The following is a 15,136-nucleotide window of genomic DNA, read 5'->3' as shown; positions in this document are numbered from 1 at the left end:
CTTACACCCGCCATCCTGGCTTACAAAACACTATGTAATCTTTGGCCAATCATTTGAACAGGAGAGGAGTCAGCCATCACTCAGGGCTTATTTTCATCTGGTAAGCTAGGCACTCGTCATGTGACAGAGGAACAGTAAGAGAGATGGAGCAAAGGTAAAATGAGGAGAAATCTATCAACTTTGTTTTTCTTTTAGCAAAGGTCGGGAGCCAGAATACCGTCTAACTTTACACCGCCTCTATGACCTCCAACGGAAAGAATTACTTTGAGTCCATCTACAACCTCCTGAGCAAACTGAAAGGGCCATAAACGGCAAGTGGGTATTTTTTTTAAAGACCAATCCAACCGACAATGTGAAGAAACCGGTGCGCTATATCATCTGATGGCCGTCGTGGGGTGTGGGTATATTTGAAAGGCAGCTGAGGCACCGACGGGAGGTCTCGCTGAAGATGATGACTCTTCGAGGCCGGCTAGTTGATGCCTTTCTCATCCCCGTTCACGGTTTGCGATGATCTCTCGCTGTTCTTGGGGCTGATGACGCTGCCAACGGTAGCGAAAGCCTCCGTCGTGACAATCACCGCCGTGTTGATGAGCGCCTTGCCGTACGATACCAGATTATCACCGCCAGCCTTCGACTTCGCCGAGGAATAGGTGCTCAGTACGTGGTCCCTGCCAGCAAGCCCGACTCGGTACGGGAGCAGTGCCAGGTCCCTAGCATCCTGGTAAAGCTCATCCGTGGGTTTCCTGACGGCAGGGAACCGCTTATCGACCTTGGACAGGGTCTTCTCGCCAAGATCGTCGGCCTTCTTGATGTACGGCGAGACGAACTGGTATGGCTTGGCGAAGTAAGGGAGGACGGGCGCAGCGAAGGTCTTGTAAGCAGAGTCGCTGAGAGCTATCGACCGTTGCCCGTAGGGGTTCGACTTGAAGGTTGTTATGCCATCGTTGATGACAGGGTACCCCAAGAGATGCTGTGTGTCTGTTAGCTGGCCGTCCTTGTCCATATCTAGCAGGTATTCTGGAAACTCAGGGCAGACGAACCTGAAGGAATGCCGAGGATGACGAGTCGCCAGTCGAATGTGGAACGTCTCCGTTGACTTGTGGGGAAGTCATTGTGTCGAGGTTCTAAATGCTGCCTTACTGTGAAGATGATGTATCGAATGTAGGGGGCGGTGGGAGCCTGGTGCTTAAGGAAGTGATAGAAAGGGCCAAGGTGTGCACGAGTGTGACGGTGAGAGAGTAAGAGGGAGGGAGGGGAAGGAGGGGGGGGACACCAAGGTCTGTAATATAGGAGACGAGGGAGGCTAAAAGCTACATACCCATGGGATCTATCTATAACGCCTTCTTCATGTGCTTGAGCTTCGAGCCACTTAATCGCGCCTATAAAAGGCAAAAAGCAAGGCAGGTGGGGTGTTGGTGTGCTTCATTTGGCGCCAACCTGCCACAAAATGCCACCATTTGGCTATCCCTGCAAGCCACGCATCCTTTGGCATGTGAAAGTCGCTCTTCCCTGTCACAATCCCATGCCAATCGAGCGGAATGGCCAGACTCAGGACGAACCCGTCAAGAAACTCAAGAACATGCTATCTTTCACGGTCTCCTCCCTTTTTGCTTCCCATCGCGGCGGGCTAGCAGCCTTGGAGGGCCCGAGTAGTGTGGCATTGACATCATTAACGTCATCAAGATTGATGAGCTCTTGGGTCAATGCTGAAATCATTCTTATCTTCCTTCCATTTTTAGCGCGAAGCTTATCATCATCCTCCTGAGCGCCCAAGATGTGTCACCGGCCCGAAGGGTACCTGGACTTGCTGGGTTGCCCAGGAACAACGCTTCTGCAGTAGGTGGGTAAGGTACATACCTTGCTACCTAGCTGGCCGGGCAGGCTCGTGACAGCAAACAGCTCCTTCTCCAGCCCATTGAGTTTAATGTCCCTCTGGTGACGGTCACGGGATTCACGGCAGATGGAACAGAACCGAAAGGCCCGGTTCGTTCCAGCTTGTGTCTTGTATCGACACGCTCGGAAGCCTGTCGTATTTTCCGCGTATCCCTTTAGGTCGGTACCGATCATGCAGCATAGTTTTTCAGTCTAGGCCAACCTATTTGACAAGCTGCCAAATGTGGTACATGAACGAGAAACGTGGGTGTCGTTCCGTCCTAACCGTCCACCCCGGCCCAACCGATCGCAGCAACCTAAATAATTTTAAGTGGGGACCTTTCACATGTCAGAGTGAAATCCAACACCCCGCCCCAGTGTGTCTCTTCCAGCCCACCTTAACCTCAAGAGGCTCAGCTCGTTCGTCAGGTAGGTAAGGGGGTGCGTTTGCGTGTACGTACGCAGCAGGATCGAGGCTTTCAGAACTACGTGTGCTTTCTTCCAGACTAGGTAGCTCGCCTTCTCCGCGGAGCAATCCGCACAGGAAATCAGAAAAAAAAAAACCGCCACCCCGAGCCAAAATATTGTGGCTGGCATGTGATGGCATTCTGTTGATCTATCCATTGAAGAAACCGAAACCAGACAACACTCTTTGTGGCCGGGCACTGGTCCCAAGGAACTGGTACTGGGGTAAATGTCAAATATCACCATCAGACCCCCACTACATCGCCGGAGGTGCGCAAAACCGGCCCTTTCCTGCTCCCAGTGCTCATGAGCAGAATGTGGCTTAGCATCTTGGTTGCCGATGCCGTGAGATTGATCCTGGGAGGTTGCAGTAGATCGGAGATTCTAGCTCGGAGGCGCGGATTCACGCTCTTAGCTGTCCCGACTCCCGAGGACATAACGGGCAGAGGCTTCAAAAAGGCTATTTCCCGTTTATGCCACCATGAAACCATTTTGAGCCCAGGGCCGCCGAAGCAGTAAATTAACGAGCCCGATCAGCCTCTGTCGGACCACGGACATTCCTGGAGGCCAACTGTGGCGCTCGTTGGTATGCCTCACCACTTTGATGGTTATTGTGATGTTGAGACACGGAAATCTCCAAGGGGCCTGATTTATCAGAACGGTGACAGCGGCTACGGAATTCGCAACCCTCCTCGTGAGCGTAAAGAAAACATATACCTACCGGACCCCTTATTGCAATCCCCTTATTTGAGTATGCACGCGCGCCGTACAGCCTTGGATCTGGGACATGTGGTGTTGTTCTTGTCTATCTTCTCGTCTTCTATCCAGCCCACGTCCTCCATCAAACTCGCCCCTGGATGCGAGTGAGTACAAATATAAGACATCCTCGCACCTGAACTGGAAAGCTCAGCCGCATACGTGCATATGATCGGCGCCAATTGACACTCCACGGTATTCCGTGGCTCCTCTGCTGCGGAGAAGGGATCGATCGAAGGAATTGAACGCTTCATGGCAGCCAAGGGGTAATCTGTAAACGAAGCTCACCACAGTTATCAACCCAGATCCCACCCTACGAGACAGCACGAGGAAGCACGTTACTCCAAGCTTCACAATAGTTGAGCACCAATTGGGGTAGTCTTGCTGCTTTGTAGCAGCTCGCAACTCTTACCTGTTGACGATGCCTTTGTAAACAAAAACACATGTCTCGTTACTGGTATGTGGTGGTGCGGCCCTGAATCTAGACCCGGGATACAGGCCGAGAATGACGGTCCTGAAATTGCAGGGGCATATTTTCGGATCTGATAAGAGAGAAACAGAACATGATGGGCGACTGCCGAACAAGTATCTGCATTCCTCGGGTATCATAAAGCTCGACCTCATCCTCTATCAACGTATAACTAACTCGCTTTCCACACTATTATTCTGAATCGCCCGATGAATCATAGTCCACGAGTCCTTGGCTCGCCTTTGACGTTTCTGGCTGTGGAGAGCCATCATCAGAGCTGTCTGTGCCGACATCGGCACTGCCACCTCTGCCGTGGTTACTGTCGGCCATGTGACCGGTGTCGTTGACGTCCACCTGCTCTCCCTCGCTGTTGACCTCGCCTTCCTCGGCGTCTTCGGCCCGGGGGCGCGCAACACGTTTGTAGCTTTGGCGCTGGCTCTGGAGCGGTGGCCGGCCTCCTCGCCTTCCTTCGAAAGGCCTCCCCCTCCGAGGAGGCTGCCTTTCGCCGTGCTCTTCTTCGACGGGTGGTTCCGGTCTCCGTTCGCGCCGCTCGGTAGAAGCTAAAGCAAAGCCGGCCGGCAGTTGCATCGTCGGGTTGAGGACATAGACGGTCGGGAACTCCACCACCGTGCGTCCGGAAAGTGCCTCCGATAGGGGCCCTCTTGACGAGAGCGGGATAAGTTGTTTGAAGCCGCCGTTGGAAGACGGCTGTTTGAGCAGGAAGAACCTCAACGTGGCTAGCTCCGCTTCCTGCTCTTCTTTTGTGATCGGAACAGAACCTGCAGTAGAGGTCTGATTCCATCCTGCTGTCAGGGAATACTGAAGGGTGTATTCGCTCGGTGTCCAGGCCGTCGATTCGGGATCTTGGCCCCCAGTCAAATCTACCTCTTGTAGTTGATGCACCTGTTTCTTCCGTGGCGTCTTCTGTTTCTTTCTGGGGGGGAGCTCAGCGTCATCCTCGGCCCCTTCACCGTCGTTTTCGCGCGCTCGTTTGATCCCAGCGCGGTACCAGTCAATGGAACTGGAGAAAGCCTGATAGAGTGGTTTCTCATCGAGAGCCTTATGCAATATTTGAACGGGCTGACCTGCCGCGGCCGGAGCCGGAAGGTCCAGGACGTCGGAACTGAAGACGAGCCACTCGACCTGCCAATTGATGGTGTTTGTCCTCCGGTTCCACGCCGTCTTGTTCTGTCGTTGCCGCAAAAGGCCCTTGGGCATGAGCAGTACCTCGATGTCATGCGCCCTCAGCCGCCGGCGAATATGCTTATCGGTCGCGCCAAGAGATCGACCGTCGTCGCCGGGCCGGCCTTGTCCTCTCCCTTTCGCATACCCTCCTCCCCTGCCACGCGATGTGGGCACATGATGTAGCTGGTCCCCATACCAGACCTTTTCGAACCTCTTGTCATCCCCGCCGCCCTCCGGCCCTCGTATGTCCTTCTCCGTCAGCAACCCTCTCCCGCCGGAGGTGACCTCCTTCTCGAACCGGTCCCTGGCCCGCTCGATGGACGAGATGAAGTTGTAGTCGTGGTCGACGCCGGCATCGGAGCACAGTTGCGCCCGGGGCACAAACGCGGCCGGGTCGCGCTCGCCGCTACACGAGGCCCAGGCCTTGTGCTTGCGGACGCAGGCGAGGGAGCAGGTGCGGGCGCCGCAGCGCGGGCACTTGTACTTTGGAGCCTCGACGTGGCAGATGCTGCAGAGAGCCGTAAGGAGGGGGTCGGACATGGTGTCTCGCGATAATTTCGAGCTCCAACCGTTCCAACGATGGATTTCGCACCGCTGCGTTTGCTGCCTTTCGCCACGAAAGTTGTAGTTCTATTTGTGACTTTTGGTTCTTATCGGAACTTTTTTTTCTGGGCTTGTATTTTGGTACGTTGATAAACACAGTCTTTTTAGCTGCCCGCCGAATGCCGCTTGAAGCTAAGCCCCATATTAAAGTTGGGCTGACCATTCGTACTGGTCCAAGAGCTTGTCTCCGCGTGCATCTGGAGATTTTTGCCCCTGCACGAGACGTGCTCTACAAAAAAACGGACAACGCTGTGCAAGGGTGTTCTTTCCGCACATAACTATAAGCTAGGAGGTTTATCAATTCATCTAGACTGCTAGATGAGATGGCACAAACGATCCAGCTGGCCTTATTCTATCAAGAGGAATAGCTAATCTGAAGTACTGTAGAACCAATGTTGGCTGCGTTTCCTTTTCGAAGACCTCCATAGACACGTCTTCATAACAGCTAAACTTCTCAATCCCGTGCTGTAGGACCATCTTAAGGCAGTTGTGATGGCCACCTTCCGTTCTCAAGTGCAGTAGCATAGCCCGTTACCAGTGTTTTGGAAGCAGTAGTTACCGCCTCGGGAGCACTCCCGATAGAAAGACAACGATCAGTCATGAATCACTGTCTAACACTAACATGCATTGGAATGAAGAGTGTAGAGGAAGGCAATAGTATGATTCAGACTCGTGGTGACAGAAAGAGGGCAATACGTACAGCTGATGTCTCGAGGCAATAGCAGTAGCCGGTGCAGATGAATAGACCGTCCCTCCAGTTTAGTTGGCATATCTGGGCCACCGTATTGCAGGACTGTAATCTGTTAGCTCAGACCTTGGTGAAGCTTGGAGACTTTAATAGAGAACGTACACCAGGGTAGCTGCGCTCGTCTAAAGCCTCAGTCTCGTTTATGCGGGTGGTGCTGGTGACTTTTATCCCGGGCTTCTCGCACTAGGCATCGTTCTGGCGCTCGAGCAGGTTCTCTCCTGGAACAGCAAGTGCTACTGCACCGTTCACTGCCGCAGAGAGTAAGATTGCTATTGTGGATATTTGGCAAGACTTCATCTTGGATATTAAGAGAAAAGAACAGATAGGTGTACTTGGTATCAGCTTGGTTATTGGATTAGCCTTGTTCGCCTTATGTTTAGAGGGAATAAAAGATTATTTGACCGTTGAGTTGGGTATTTATATGTCCCGGGAGCAGAGAAGATGTACGCATAATCTAGAGGTGGGAGGAGCTTGTACTCAGGTGTCGAGCGTCTGCTACAATCTTCAATTTCTCCCCCGTGATTCCTTCAAATCCATCGTTATTCTGTAGGATGCCCTTGGTACCCTTACAGCCTGCGACTGTTGCTTGAACTCTCACATAGGAGTAATAAGCACGATGATTGCTGTCTTACCCGGCTTGTGTGAAGATGTTGTCAGGTCTAATGCTCAGGCTACCCTTTTTCGATGATGTTTTCCCAGAAGGATTGTGGGACATGACCTTGCTCTGACTGGTACCTTACCCGTAACACAGTTCCGCTAAAACAGGCTTTCGAGCCATTCCATATACAGTCAGATGCATCTGAACATCCGATCGACTTAGGCGCGGCTGCAGCTAGGTTGGCAGATCACTCACTGCCTTAAGAGCACAGATACGGTGATACGAGTCGTACCAGAATCCGTTGCTGCTTTGCACAACGTCGGACCATAATTTTCTCATTATAAACTCGAATCCCACGAACACCTAATTCCACCAACACTTACGTTCTTGCTGTGCAGTCTCGCTGCCTGGAGCAATCAGTATCTCCTACTCTGCAAATACGAATATCACTGGTAGCACTGAAACAATGTCGGACGCGATCGCCAACCACATGAGAACCTCCATTATTGCGCGGAAAGACGGCGAGCAATCGGCTCTACAGGACGGAGACGAAAACACCATGTGGCAGTCAGCATGGAGCATGATGGCCTCTATCAACTCGCGCTTTGCATTGGCGGACTCGGTTTCGGCCCCCGACCCGACTTTATTGGACATTGACATGCACGATCTCTGGCATACGTACTGGCACGGCGCTGCTAACACCGCCCCCAACAGCCCCAAGCTGGACAGACTCGCACTGCAGATCATCCAGTCGAGGGAGCAAGGCACGCTGGCCGTGACGTCGGAAGGGTACCGGATCTGGACAGACCTTCCTTTCTTGGTACAGGACATGACGGCCCATTGGATTCACAACTGCGCCGTCATGGGCTCCGCGCAGCAGCTTAGCGGCGCCCACTTTCTGGCCCTCCTCGCCGCGGCAGGCACAGCAGCTGACGACGCTCTGTGCGGCATTGCGCTCGTTGTGCTACGGGAGGCGTTGGAGACACCGCGAGGACTTGGTCATCTGACCGCAAGAAGTCGTGATCCTGATCGTCAGCTGCAGGATCTCAGCGTAGCCGATCTGCTACCCCCTGCGAATGCGTGGCTCTTCACGGCTGGCAGAAAGCTGGTACAGCTTTCGGACGTGGAGTGGAACCGGTGCCCTACGGATGTCGGGAAGCTCGGTGAGCTTGTTCTGGCTCAGAGTGCAACTACCGATCCCACCTTTGCCGAAGTTGCTTTGCCATCGCATGGAGGATTCAGCCCGCAGCGATGGACATGGTGATTACGACGACTTGAGCAACTCGCAACGCTTGTATCGCAGGATCCCCTCGCCGCGGAGGTGCATGATGGCCAAAGGAGTCTCGTATCCTTGATTCGGGGAATGATGGACAACATGGTACTTATCGCGGAGCAGACGAGCGGCACGGTTGCAAAAGCTCTACAACAGTCGGACCGGGACGTTAGGCATCAGCCTATCATGCAGCTGCTTGGTCCTGGCCGGCCAGGTGCACCAGGCACTGGTTAGGAAGCGGGAAACCTGCCAGAGGGAGCTGTGCAAGCGACACAGTCAGATAGCGCTGCCCATTGACGGTCTCGATGTTTCTGACCGGACTCGTATGATCTTGCATGGTCATCCTTAGACCATACCTTTCCATCGATACGTGTTGACGTAAGGACTCGGGTGAGATCCAGTCGTTCAACTCCCACATGTATATAACGAACTGCGCCTCGTTCATCAAGCTCCCCATACGGTCTCTTTTCTGCTTTATCTTCTCAGTTTAATACGTCAAGCAATCAGTCACCAACAGAACCAAGGAACTTACATGCTAGACACACCAAGCGTCCCTACTCTCCGACTCTGAAATGTATAGCTGGAATAGCTTTTTTCTAAGCAGCGTGCCAAATGTTTTGACCTGTGATAATTTCCCCTCTGACGCCGGGCGACCGGGAAGTGTTAATGCTGACGGGGACCTCGGTGACGCGGGCCTCGGTGACGCGGGCCTGTGATGAAGTGGTTGCACAAGACAAGTGGCCGACACTCTCCCCAATTCTCTTTTCAGAAGTTTGGTTCAGGATTTGGTGAAAATGTGCTCAATTCTTTTAGGAGAGAGGGGTGGATGTACTGGTACTGGAGGGGCAGTGACTTGGCTCTGGCGCTGAGGGAAAACTGCCGCTCAAAACAGCGGCCACCGCCTGCCAAATCCAGCGGCAAATTTCCCTCCAACATCATATGGCAGGACAGATTTCCCAAGGTATCGGTCAAATACCATACGAGAATGCATCCGTAGTCCGTATGTGTATAAGTGGTGGTACCTGAAAGCAAAGGAGCCCGCTTGAGTCGTGGCGTTGTAATCAGCCTGTGACAAACAGGTCCAATCGGACGAATGCCTCTGTTTCTTGCGTGATGTTTCTTCTGTGTGACTACTTACCAACGTGATATTGATAGGCATCGTCTCTAATTTGCCGTGGCTGTAACCCGGGCCATCAAACTTGTCCACGATAGCAACCCGGCAGTGTGTTTTAATAATAGGGGATATTATTGATACCGCTGCAACACCTCGTGAAGCGAACCTGGAATCGGATTAGCGATCCCTTGAGATATTGAACTTGCCATTACATATATGGTGGGATTTGAGAACCGCCACAGCACAAGGCAGTCACGGGAGCTGTTCGTTTGAACACAACTGTTTATTCAAGCTGTCAGGGCCGTCAGGGCTGTCATGTCCTCAATATGTGTGTACTGTTCGTAGTGGATCCGTATCCGTGGGGCAAACAGAACCGGCACAGGATACAGGATGAAACATCGAGCCAATGGCCAGCCAAATGCTAGGGATCTTCGACCGTGTGCTCGGATGCAGCGGGTTGAAAGGTCGGGCAAGAGTCATGTTGTGCAGGGCGTTTACTTTGGGTGATGCACTGCATGCGGATCAGAAGCAAGTGTTTACTGCATTTGGCAGATGCGCTAGGTATGCTTGCTGCCGCAGGCCCCTCGGATCTGCCAAGTAGGTTAGGTATCTCCATAGTCGTACACTGTGCGTACTACGATGCCTCAACAATGAGCAGGCATCCATATCGATGAAGTCCGCGTGCACCTGGAACATAGGTAATCAGCAGGCCAACACTTTCAACCACTCCTGCGGAGGTACGGAATGCGGAGACACAAGTCATTAATCTGATGTGGAAGGAAGGGCGATGGCGTCGCTCGCGCACAGGCGCGCAGCCCAAAAGCCAGCGTAACGCCAGCCGGAAGGTCAAAGCGTGTACATCCCAGAAGGAAAGAACCTATATGTACGGATAGACAAGCATGATTCTGTCGTGGCTTGTGTGCTTGTACCGCAGTAGGAAAGAGGGGAAAGCCATGGTTCCATCTAGCTTGGGGTCTTGAGAGTCGCAGCAGGTGGCAGTTATTCCCTACCTGAACACATACACAGAGTATTGTGGTTTGACCACTTGTTGAACGACTTGGCCAACCAGCGTTTACTGCAGTCGTCCGGCGCCGGCTGCACAGACCTTGGAGTGTTTGCCGTAAAGTAAGGTAAATCATCCCGCAGCCGCACTGCATGTCATCGAGGCAGCTGACCGAGTCGAGTCGAGCCGAGCGCAAACACAAGTAATACCTCGCAAAAGGTTTCACGAGGCACAGCTCTTGGGCTGTGGCAATCAGGGAAGCTGAACCTGTGGTTCAACTCCTTGTCCTTATTACTATTGGTCTCATGTAACTAAAGTAGCCCATGCTGAGACTTTACGCATAAGTTCCAGGGTAGTTACCATTCCACACGTCAACCATGCTTACCGCAGAGTCTGAGAGTCGATTGTTTCTCGAAACGAAGCGAAGCCGTGGTTCTGGACCAGCCACGGGCGATCTTCCAGCAAAAGAGAAGCCACCCAAAGGCGTTATTCATCCCGTCGGTACCTTCGCATAGGTACGGATACACTAATAATTGGAGGCTTCCCGGGCACGGTTTCGGACCGGGTTCCTCCCCTTGTCTTTTCTTTCTTTTCTTTTTCCATTATTCATCCCTACCCCTTCGTTTTCTTTTTTGTCCCCGCCTCCGCTTCCTTCTCTCTCAATGCCAACATAACTGGATTTGTGCATAGTCACTTGTTCACCCTGCTCTTCTTTCGACTCTGGAAGCACCATTGACATTGTGTCGAAAATAAGTTTAAAAGAGGGCCGGGTCCCGCTTCTCCCAAGTCCAAGCCTCGAAGACCGGTGGTTGGAATGGAAGGGTGGGAGTGCATGGTCGAGCTAGGACCAGGGGTCAATGGTAGTGGGGCCCAGACAATTAAAAGTCGGGAAACAACAGGGGCCCGTTCTCATGGATTTATATGTACCTGTGACACGCCAGTTTTGCTGTAATTGGAGATCCCAGCAACTGCCTGCAGGTACATGGTACTCCCACCCCCTTAAATGAGGCGTTTTTCTAACCCCTTGGCCCCTGTTGTATCGGGGGGACGCCCCCCTTATTTGCTGCCCGTTGCATTGGTGCTTCACTGCTTCGATTCAATGAAGCCCCCATGGGCCCAGTCTTTCCCCCCAATTGTCCAATCTTAGCTGCGGCTTGACCGCGAATCCCTTCACTACTGCGGGAGAGCGATCCCAGTCATTTTCGTGAAAGTGGCTGGGTGCTTGGACCTTCACCACGTTGAAGTTGGATAATCCTTGTCGCTCCCAGCTTCCGGCACCATTCTTCCCCTTTTTGCTTGAAGCTGCCCACCTGAGATTCTCTTTCCTTGTTCCTTCCATCGTGTGTCTTGTTTCTTCCCCCCGAACACCTCCCACCGCGGTGATTCCAACAGCAGCAAGCCTGTATTGTTTGTTCTCAACACCACAGCTCTTGCTCTGGCGGACAGGAAGCTTTGGCTGAGACGTCCTCTCGTTTGGTAGCTGGCCTTCCCATCTTGCTGAAGCCGTCCACCAGTCAACAGCTCTCTTCGTTGAGAGACAGAGCATTGGATCCGCTACTCGCACCATCGACTTCCCGAGCGATCTGTTTTACCATTCAACCGCTCAACGACTCGGAGCTGTCTTGTGACCTTTACAGCCTTGACACACGCGCGTTGTCAAGCACCCAGACTCCCGAAGTCTTGCCGTTTACAGGCATACCGAACACGGATTCCACCGCGCCGAATCCCCGGGAACCACTACGCGACGAGCATTGTCAACCGGAGGAGGATTAGATTCGACGTTACGATGGCGCCCTCCTTGAATACCCATTCTTCCTTCCAGAGGCCCCGAACTAGCGACCGGGATGGCCGTCCTGGGACTCGCGATCATGTCGATAGCAACTTGATCATCCCTAGCCGTACCTCGTCTCTCCACTCCCGTATCACCCAACCCATCCCGTCGACGCTCAACATCAAGCCGCAACAGCGCACGCCCAAGACACTCACCCATGCGTACATGGTGTGCGGTGTTGGGCGGGAGCCTTCCCAATGGGTCAAGGCGCCATCGCCGGCCCAGGGGAAGATCGGCCACATGAAAGGGGCCGTGGGCCAATTCTGGCTTCCCGAAATTCTTGGGAGCAGCCCGCGTCTGGAACAGGATAATGAGATTGCCCGGTCGTTGCACGCGGCAATGAGAGTGAGTTGGCCCGATTTGATACCATCACAGCCCCTATGTATTTGGTGGCTAACATGAACAGGCGTGCTTCCCACACGATGTCGAGATCTGCACCGGCCGAAGCCAGCCTCACTGTGTTCATCACGCCTTCGTCCTGCAGCAGGATTCCTCGCATACCCTGTACGGCATCTGCCTGCGAGTCTGGTCGCGAGCAGACGAGAAGAGGGCCGAGACGATTCGGGACCTGAGGAAGCGAACCGAGCCGGACTTCTATGACAGCCCGGATGAGACGTACTGGATTCCCTACTGCTTGTCCTTCCTGTCCCGGTATCCGCTTTACAACCTCCTGGGCGATTATCTCCGAGGCATGTGGATCCACTGGAACAAGGCCACGAACCTGTTCCACGCCGAGGAGGTGTCACGCATCCTTAGCTTCCCGGCTCCGAGACTGAATGATCTGGTCCGAATTGACATGAAGGATTACGCGCTCTGCTATCAGTTCCCTTCGTCCCCCACCGGCTTCCAGAACTTCCCCATGTGGCCCCTCTTCTGTTGTCTTTCCATCCCCAACATTGTGGGTGTGATTGAGGCCGCCATCTCGCCTACTCGCAGAATCATCTTCGTCAGTCACTACCCGGCCATGCTCACCATGGCTGCCGAGACTGTCCGGTTCTGTGTGCGAGTCTATGAGTGGAGCGGGCTCTACGTCCCGGTTGTGCACGCGCGTCACGCGAAGGAGCTTGTTGAGGAGCCCGGCCCGTATATCCTCGGTATCACGGCCGAGTGCCGAAGCCTCTTCACTGCCCCTACCGACGCCCTCGTCGTCGACCTGGACCGTAACTTCGTTCTCACGTCAAACCCTCCTACCGCTCTCGCGCCCGGCCAACGGAATAAGTTTGTCACCCGCCTCACTCAGTCGCTTAACGGTGACGTGACACCGTCTGGTGTGCCCCAACACCTGCGATCTGCGTATGGTGGCGGAAAGCTGGTTCCCGCCGGCCAGATCATTGTGATGCGGGGGGAAGTGGAGTCGATCCAAGACCCCGAGTGGTGGAATCAAGATACCGTCATGGCCGTTATGGACCACGTCTGCGAGAAGATGGTAAGAGTCGACCGCGCGGCGACGCAGATTTTAATTCCATTTGCTAACATTGTCAGGGTCGGAACACGGGTATCAAAGCCGTCTTCGGTGGCTCCGTCAAGAAGCCGTTGATGACCAAGGTGTCCATGCGACACTTGAATGAGATTGTCCGGGAGAGAAACCAGTACTCGCGGGATGCTCTGGAGGCCTGGCAGGACTTCATCAACCTGAAGGGCCGCATGGACACCGAACTAGGCAAGGTGACCAAGCGGAACAACTACTTGGTTGAGGAATTGGAGAGCTGGAAGCAGCAGGTATGCTCCTACATTCAATCCAAACAGTGGCATGGCCGTACTAACGCGAATGTCACAGTTTCTCAAGTTCCAGGCCTTCGCAGAGCAACTTACCAAGGAGACCCAGGACCTCAAGGTCAAGATTGAGAACCACAAGCGTGAGAACCGCCGCCTTGCTGGTATGCTTGATCAACAGAAGGACGATGCTGCGCGCATGTCGGTCCGTCTTGCCGGCACTGAGAAGCAGCGTGATGATGCGCTCGAGGCTCTTGTGCTTCAGCAGGAGATTGCTGAGGAGCTTGAGCGCGAGCGGAAGAGGAACAAGAAGGAGCTCGCGTCGCTGCAGCACACCAACGTCACCATTGTCAGGCAGCGTGATGAGGCTCGCCGCGTCGTTCTCCATCTGCGTAGCCTGATCAGCGGCCAGAGCCACCACATGGAGCACCTGGTGAAGACGCTCACCACTCCCGATGAGCTGATCGCCGAGATCGAGGCTGGCTTCCCTGCCGAGAATGAACTCGTGGGCGGCACCCCCGAACGTAAGTTGTTTCTTATATGGATGCTTCGTATATTACAGCAGAGGCACAGGCAGACTAATTCGCAACAGAAGAGGAGAGCCGATTCCTCAAGAATCTCGAGCTCGCAACCAAGCGCCTCTCGTCGGCGAGCTTCAAGGATGTCGCAGACCGTCACCTCAAGGACAAGACCGACGCGATCGCACACATCATCCGCAACATTGCCGAGCAGTGCCAGGCAGCGGTTGAGAGCCTCCAGCTCGCCCAGGACAGCGATATGGAGCACCGTTCGCTTAGTCGGGCCAACAGCCCGTCTGCGCGCAGGGGGAGTAATCTCTCCGTGGCGCCAAGTGACGACGGCCACTCAGCCGCTACTTCTGAGATTGGGGACGACAGCCTGCTACACCCCGGAAGCGGACGTGCATCAAGCATCCCACCTACGCCGGATCTCATCCCCAACCGGAGCAGCACCAGCATGTCGATCGCCAGCACGGCAACGACCCCTGAGCGCAGTTCTCAGCAGTACGTCATCGGACATGACATCCCGACAAAAATCGTCGAGGACGACGAGGATGACCTTCCCGGCGAGCGAAGCGAGGGCGAGAACAACCCCATCCCCCAGGAACCGAGCATCGTGGGCAAGCACGCCGAGAGCCTGATCCACCGGCCTTCGGGTGCGCGCATCAGCGCTCTCGGCAGCACCCGTTAGGGATGTCCTTGCTGGATGACGTTTTGATCGAACCATCCATCCTTTTCTCGTTTTTATTTTTATTTTTTTATTTTTATTTTTGCGTTACTCTGATATCTGGTCGAAGATTTGGACCGTTTACTGGCGTTTTAAGAGATCTCTTTTTGTTACCTGTCCCGATTTAAGTTCCTTCTGCCTTGATCCAACGGCGGAGATTTAGACTCCCCGACAAGCTTTACAGATTTCGTTTTGTTTTTTCTGCTCCCCTATTCCTTCTCACTTGCCATGGGACCTTTGGTCGGAGTGGAGAAGTCTTAG

At 53.8% G+C, this 15,136-nt stretch overlaps 4 protein-coding genes across 4 annotated transcripts; 2 read left to right on the top strand and 2 right to left on the bottom strand.

Annotated features, from left to right (window-relative positions):
* Window position 1: 1 nt before the first annotated feature.
* On the bottom strand, window positions 2-1,330 carry QBC33DRAFT_5306 (uncharacterized protein). Its single transcript, XM_060427244.1, has 2 exons — window positions 1,041-1,330; window positions 2-970 (listed from the first exon to the last, which is right to left on the bottom strand). The coding sequence occupies exons 1-2, from the start codon at window positions 1,110-1,112 to the stop codon at window positions 470-472; spliced, it is 573 nt and encodes a 190-aa protein (XP_060288530.1). The 5' UTR covers window positions 1,113-1,330; the 3' UTR covers window positions 2-469.
* Window positions 1,331-3,393: 2,063 nt separating this feature from the next.
* QBC33DRAFT_520829 (uncharacterized protein) lies at window positions 3,394-5,424 on the bottom strand. The gene has a single exon (XM_060426407.1). The coding sequence runs from the start codon at window positions 5,285-5,287 to the stop codon at window positions 3,755-3,757; it is 1,533 nt and encodes a 510-aa protein (XP_060288529.1). The 5' UTR covers window positions 5,288-5,424; the 3' UTR covers window positions 3,394-3,754.
* Window positions 5,425-7,162: 1,738 nt separating this feature from the next.
* On the top strand, window positions 7,163-7,960 carry QBC33DRAFT_574938 (uncharacterized protein; the record flags this gene model as incomplete). The annotated part of the gene is made up of 1 exon (XM_060430792.1): window positions 7,163-7,960. One exon carries the CDS (start codon window positions 7,163-7,165, stop codon window positions 7,958-7,960), a length of 798 nt encoding a protein of 265 aa, XP_060288528.1.
* A 3,803-nt stretch (window positions 7,961-11,763) lies between these two features.
* QBC33DRAFT_5116 (DENN domain-containing protein) lies at window positions 11,764-15,008 on the top strand. Its single transcript, XM_060425850.1, has 5 exons — window positions 11,764-12,262; window positions 12,324-13,343; window positions 13,400-13,636; window positions 13,695-14,154; window positions 14,223-15,008. Exons 1-5 carry the CDS (start codon window positions 11,873-11,875, stop codon window positions 14,837-14,839), a joined length of 2,724 nt encoding a protein of 907 aa, XP_060288527.1. The 5' UTR covers window positions 11,764-11,872; the 3' UTR covers window positions 14,840-15,008.
* Window positions 15,009-15,136: the final 128 nt, after the last annotated feature.

This window comes from Phialemonium atrogriseum (assembly GCF_030411735.1).
Source record: "Phialemonium atrogriseum strain 8032-3 unplaced genomic scaffold QBC33scaffold_1, whole genome shotgun sequence".
NCBI lineage: Eukaryota > Fungi > Ascomycota > Sordariomycetes > Cephalothecales > Cephalothecaceae > Phialemonium > Phialemonium atrogriseum.
Note: the sequence above shows the minus strand (reverse complement) of the source record. Positions and strands in the feature narration are given on the sequence as shown.

Coding starts and splice junctions, on each gene's coding strand:
- QBC33DRAFT_5306 (XM_060427244.1), bottom strand. CDS start 1,112: ATGACTTCCCCACAAGTCAACGGAGACGTTCCACATTCGACTGGCGAC. Junction 971..1,040: donor CATCCTCGGCATTCCTTCAG/GTTCGTCTGCCC, acceptor ACAGACACACAG/CATCTCTTGGGGTACCCTGT.
- QBC33DRAFT_520829 (XM_060426407.1), bottom strand. CDS start 5,287: ATGTCCGACCCCCTCCTTACGGCTCTCTGCAGCATCTGCCACGTCGAG.
- QBC33DRAFT_5116 (XM_060425850.1), top strand. CDS start 11,873: ATGGCGCCCTCCTTGAATACCCATTCTTCCTTCCAGAGGCCCCGAACT. Junction 13,637..13,694: donor TGGAGAGCTGGAAGCAGCAG/GTATGCTCCTAC, acceptor CGAATGTCACAG/TTTCTCAAGTTCCAGGCCTT. Junction 14,155..14,222: donor CGTGGGCGGCACCCCCGAAC/GTAAGTTGTTTC, acceptor AATTCGCAACAG/AAGAGGAGAGCCGATTCCTC.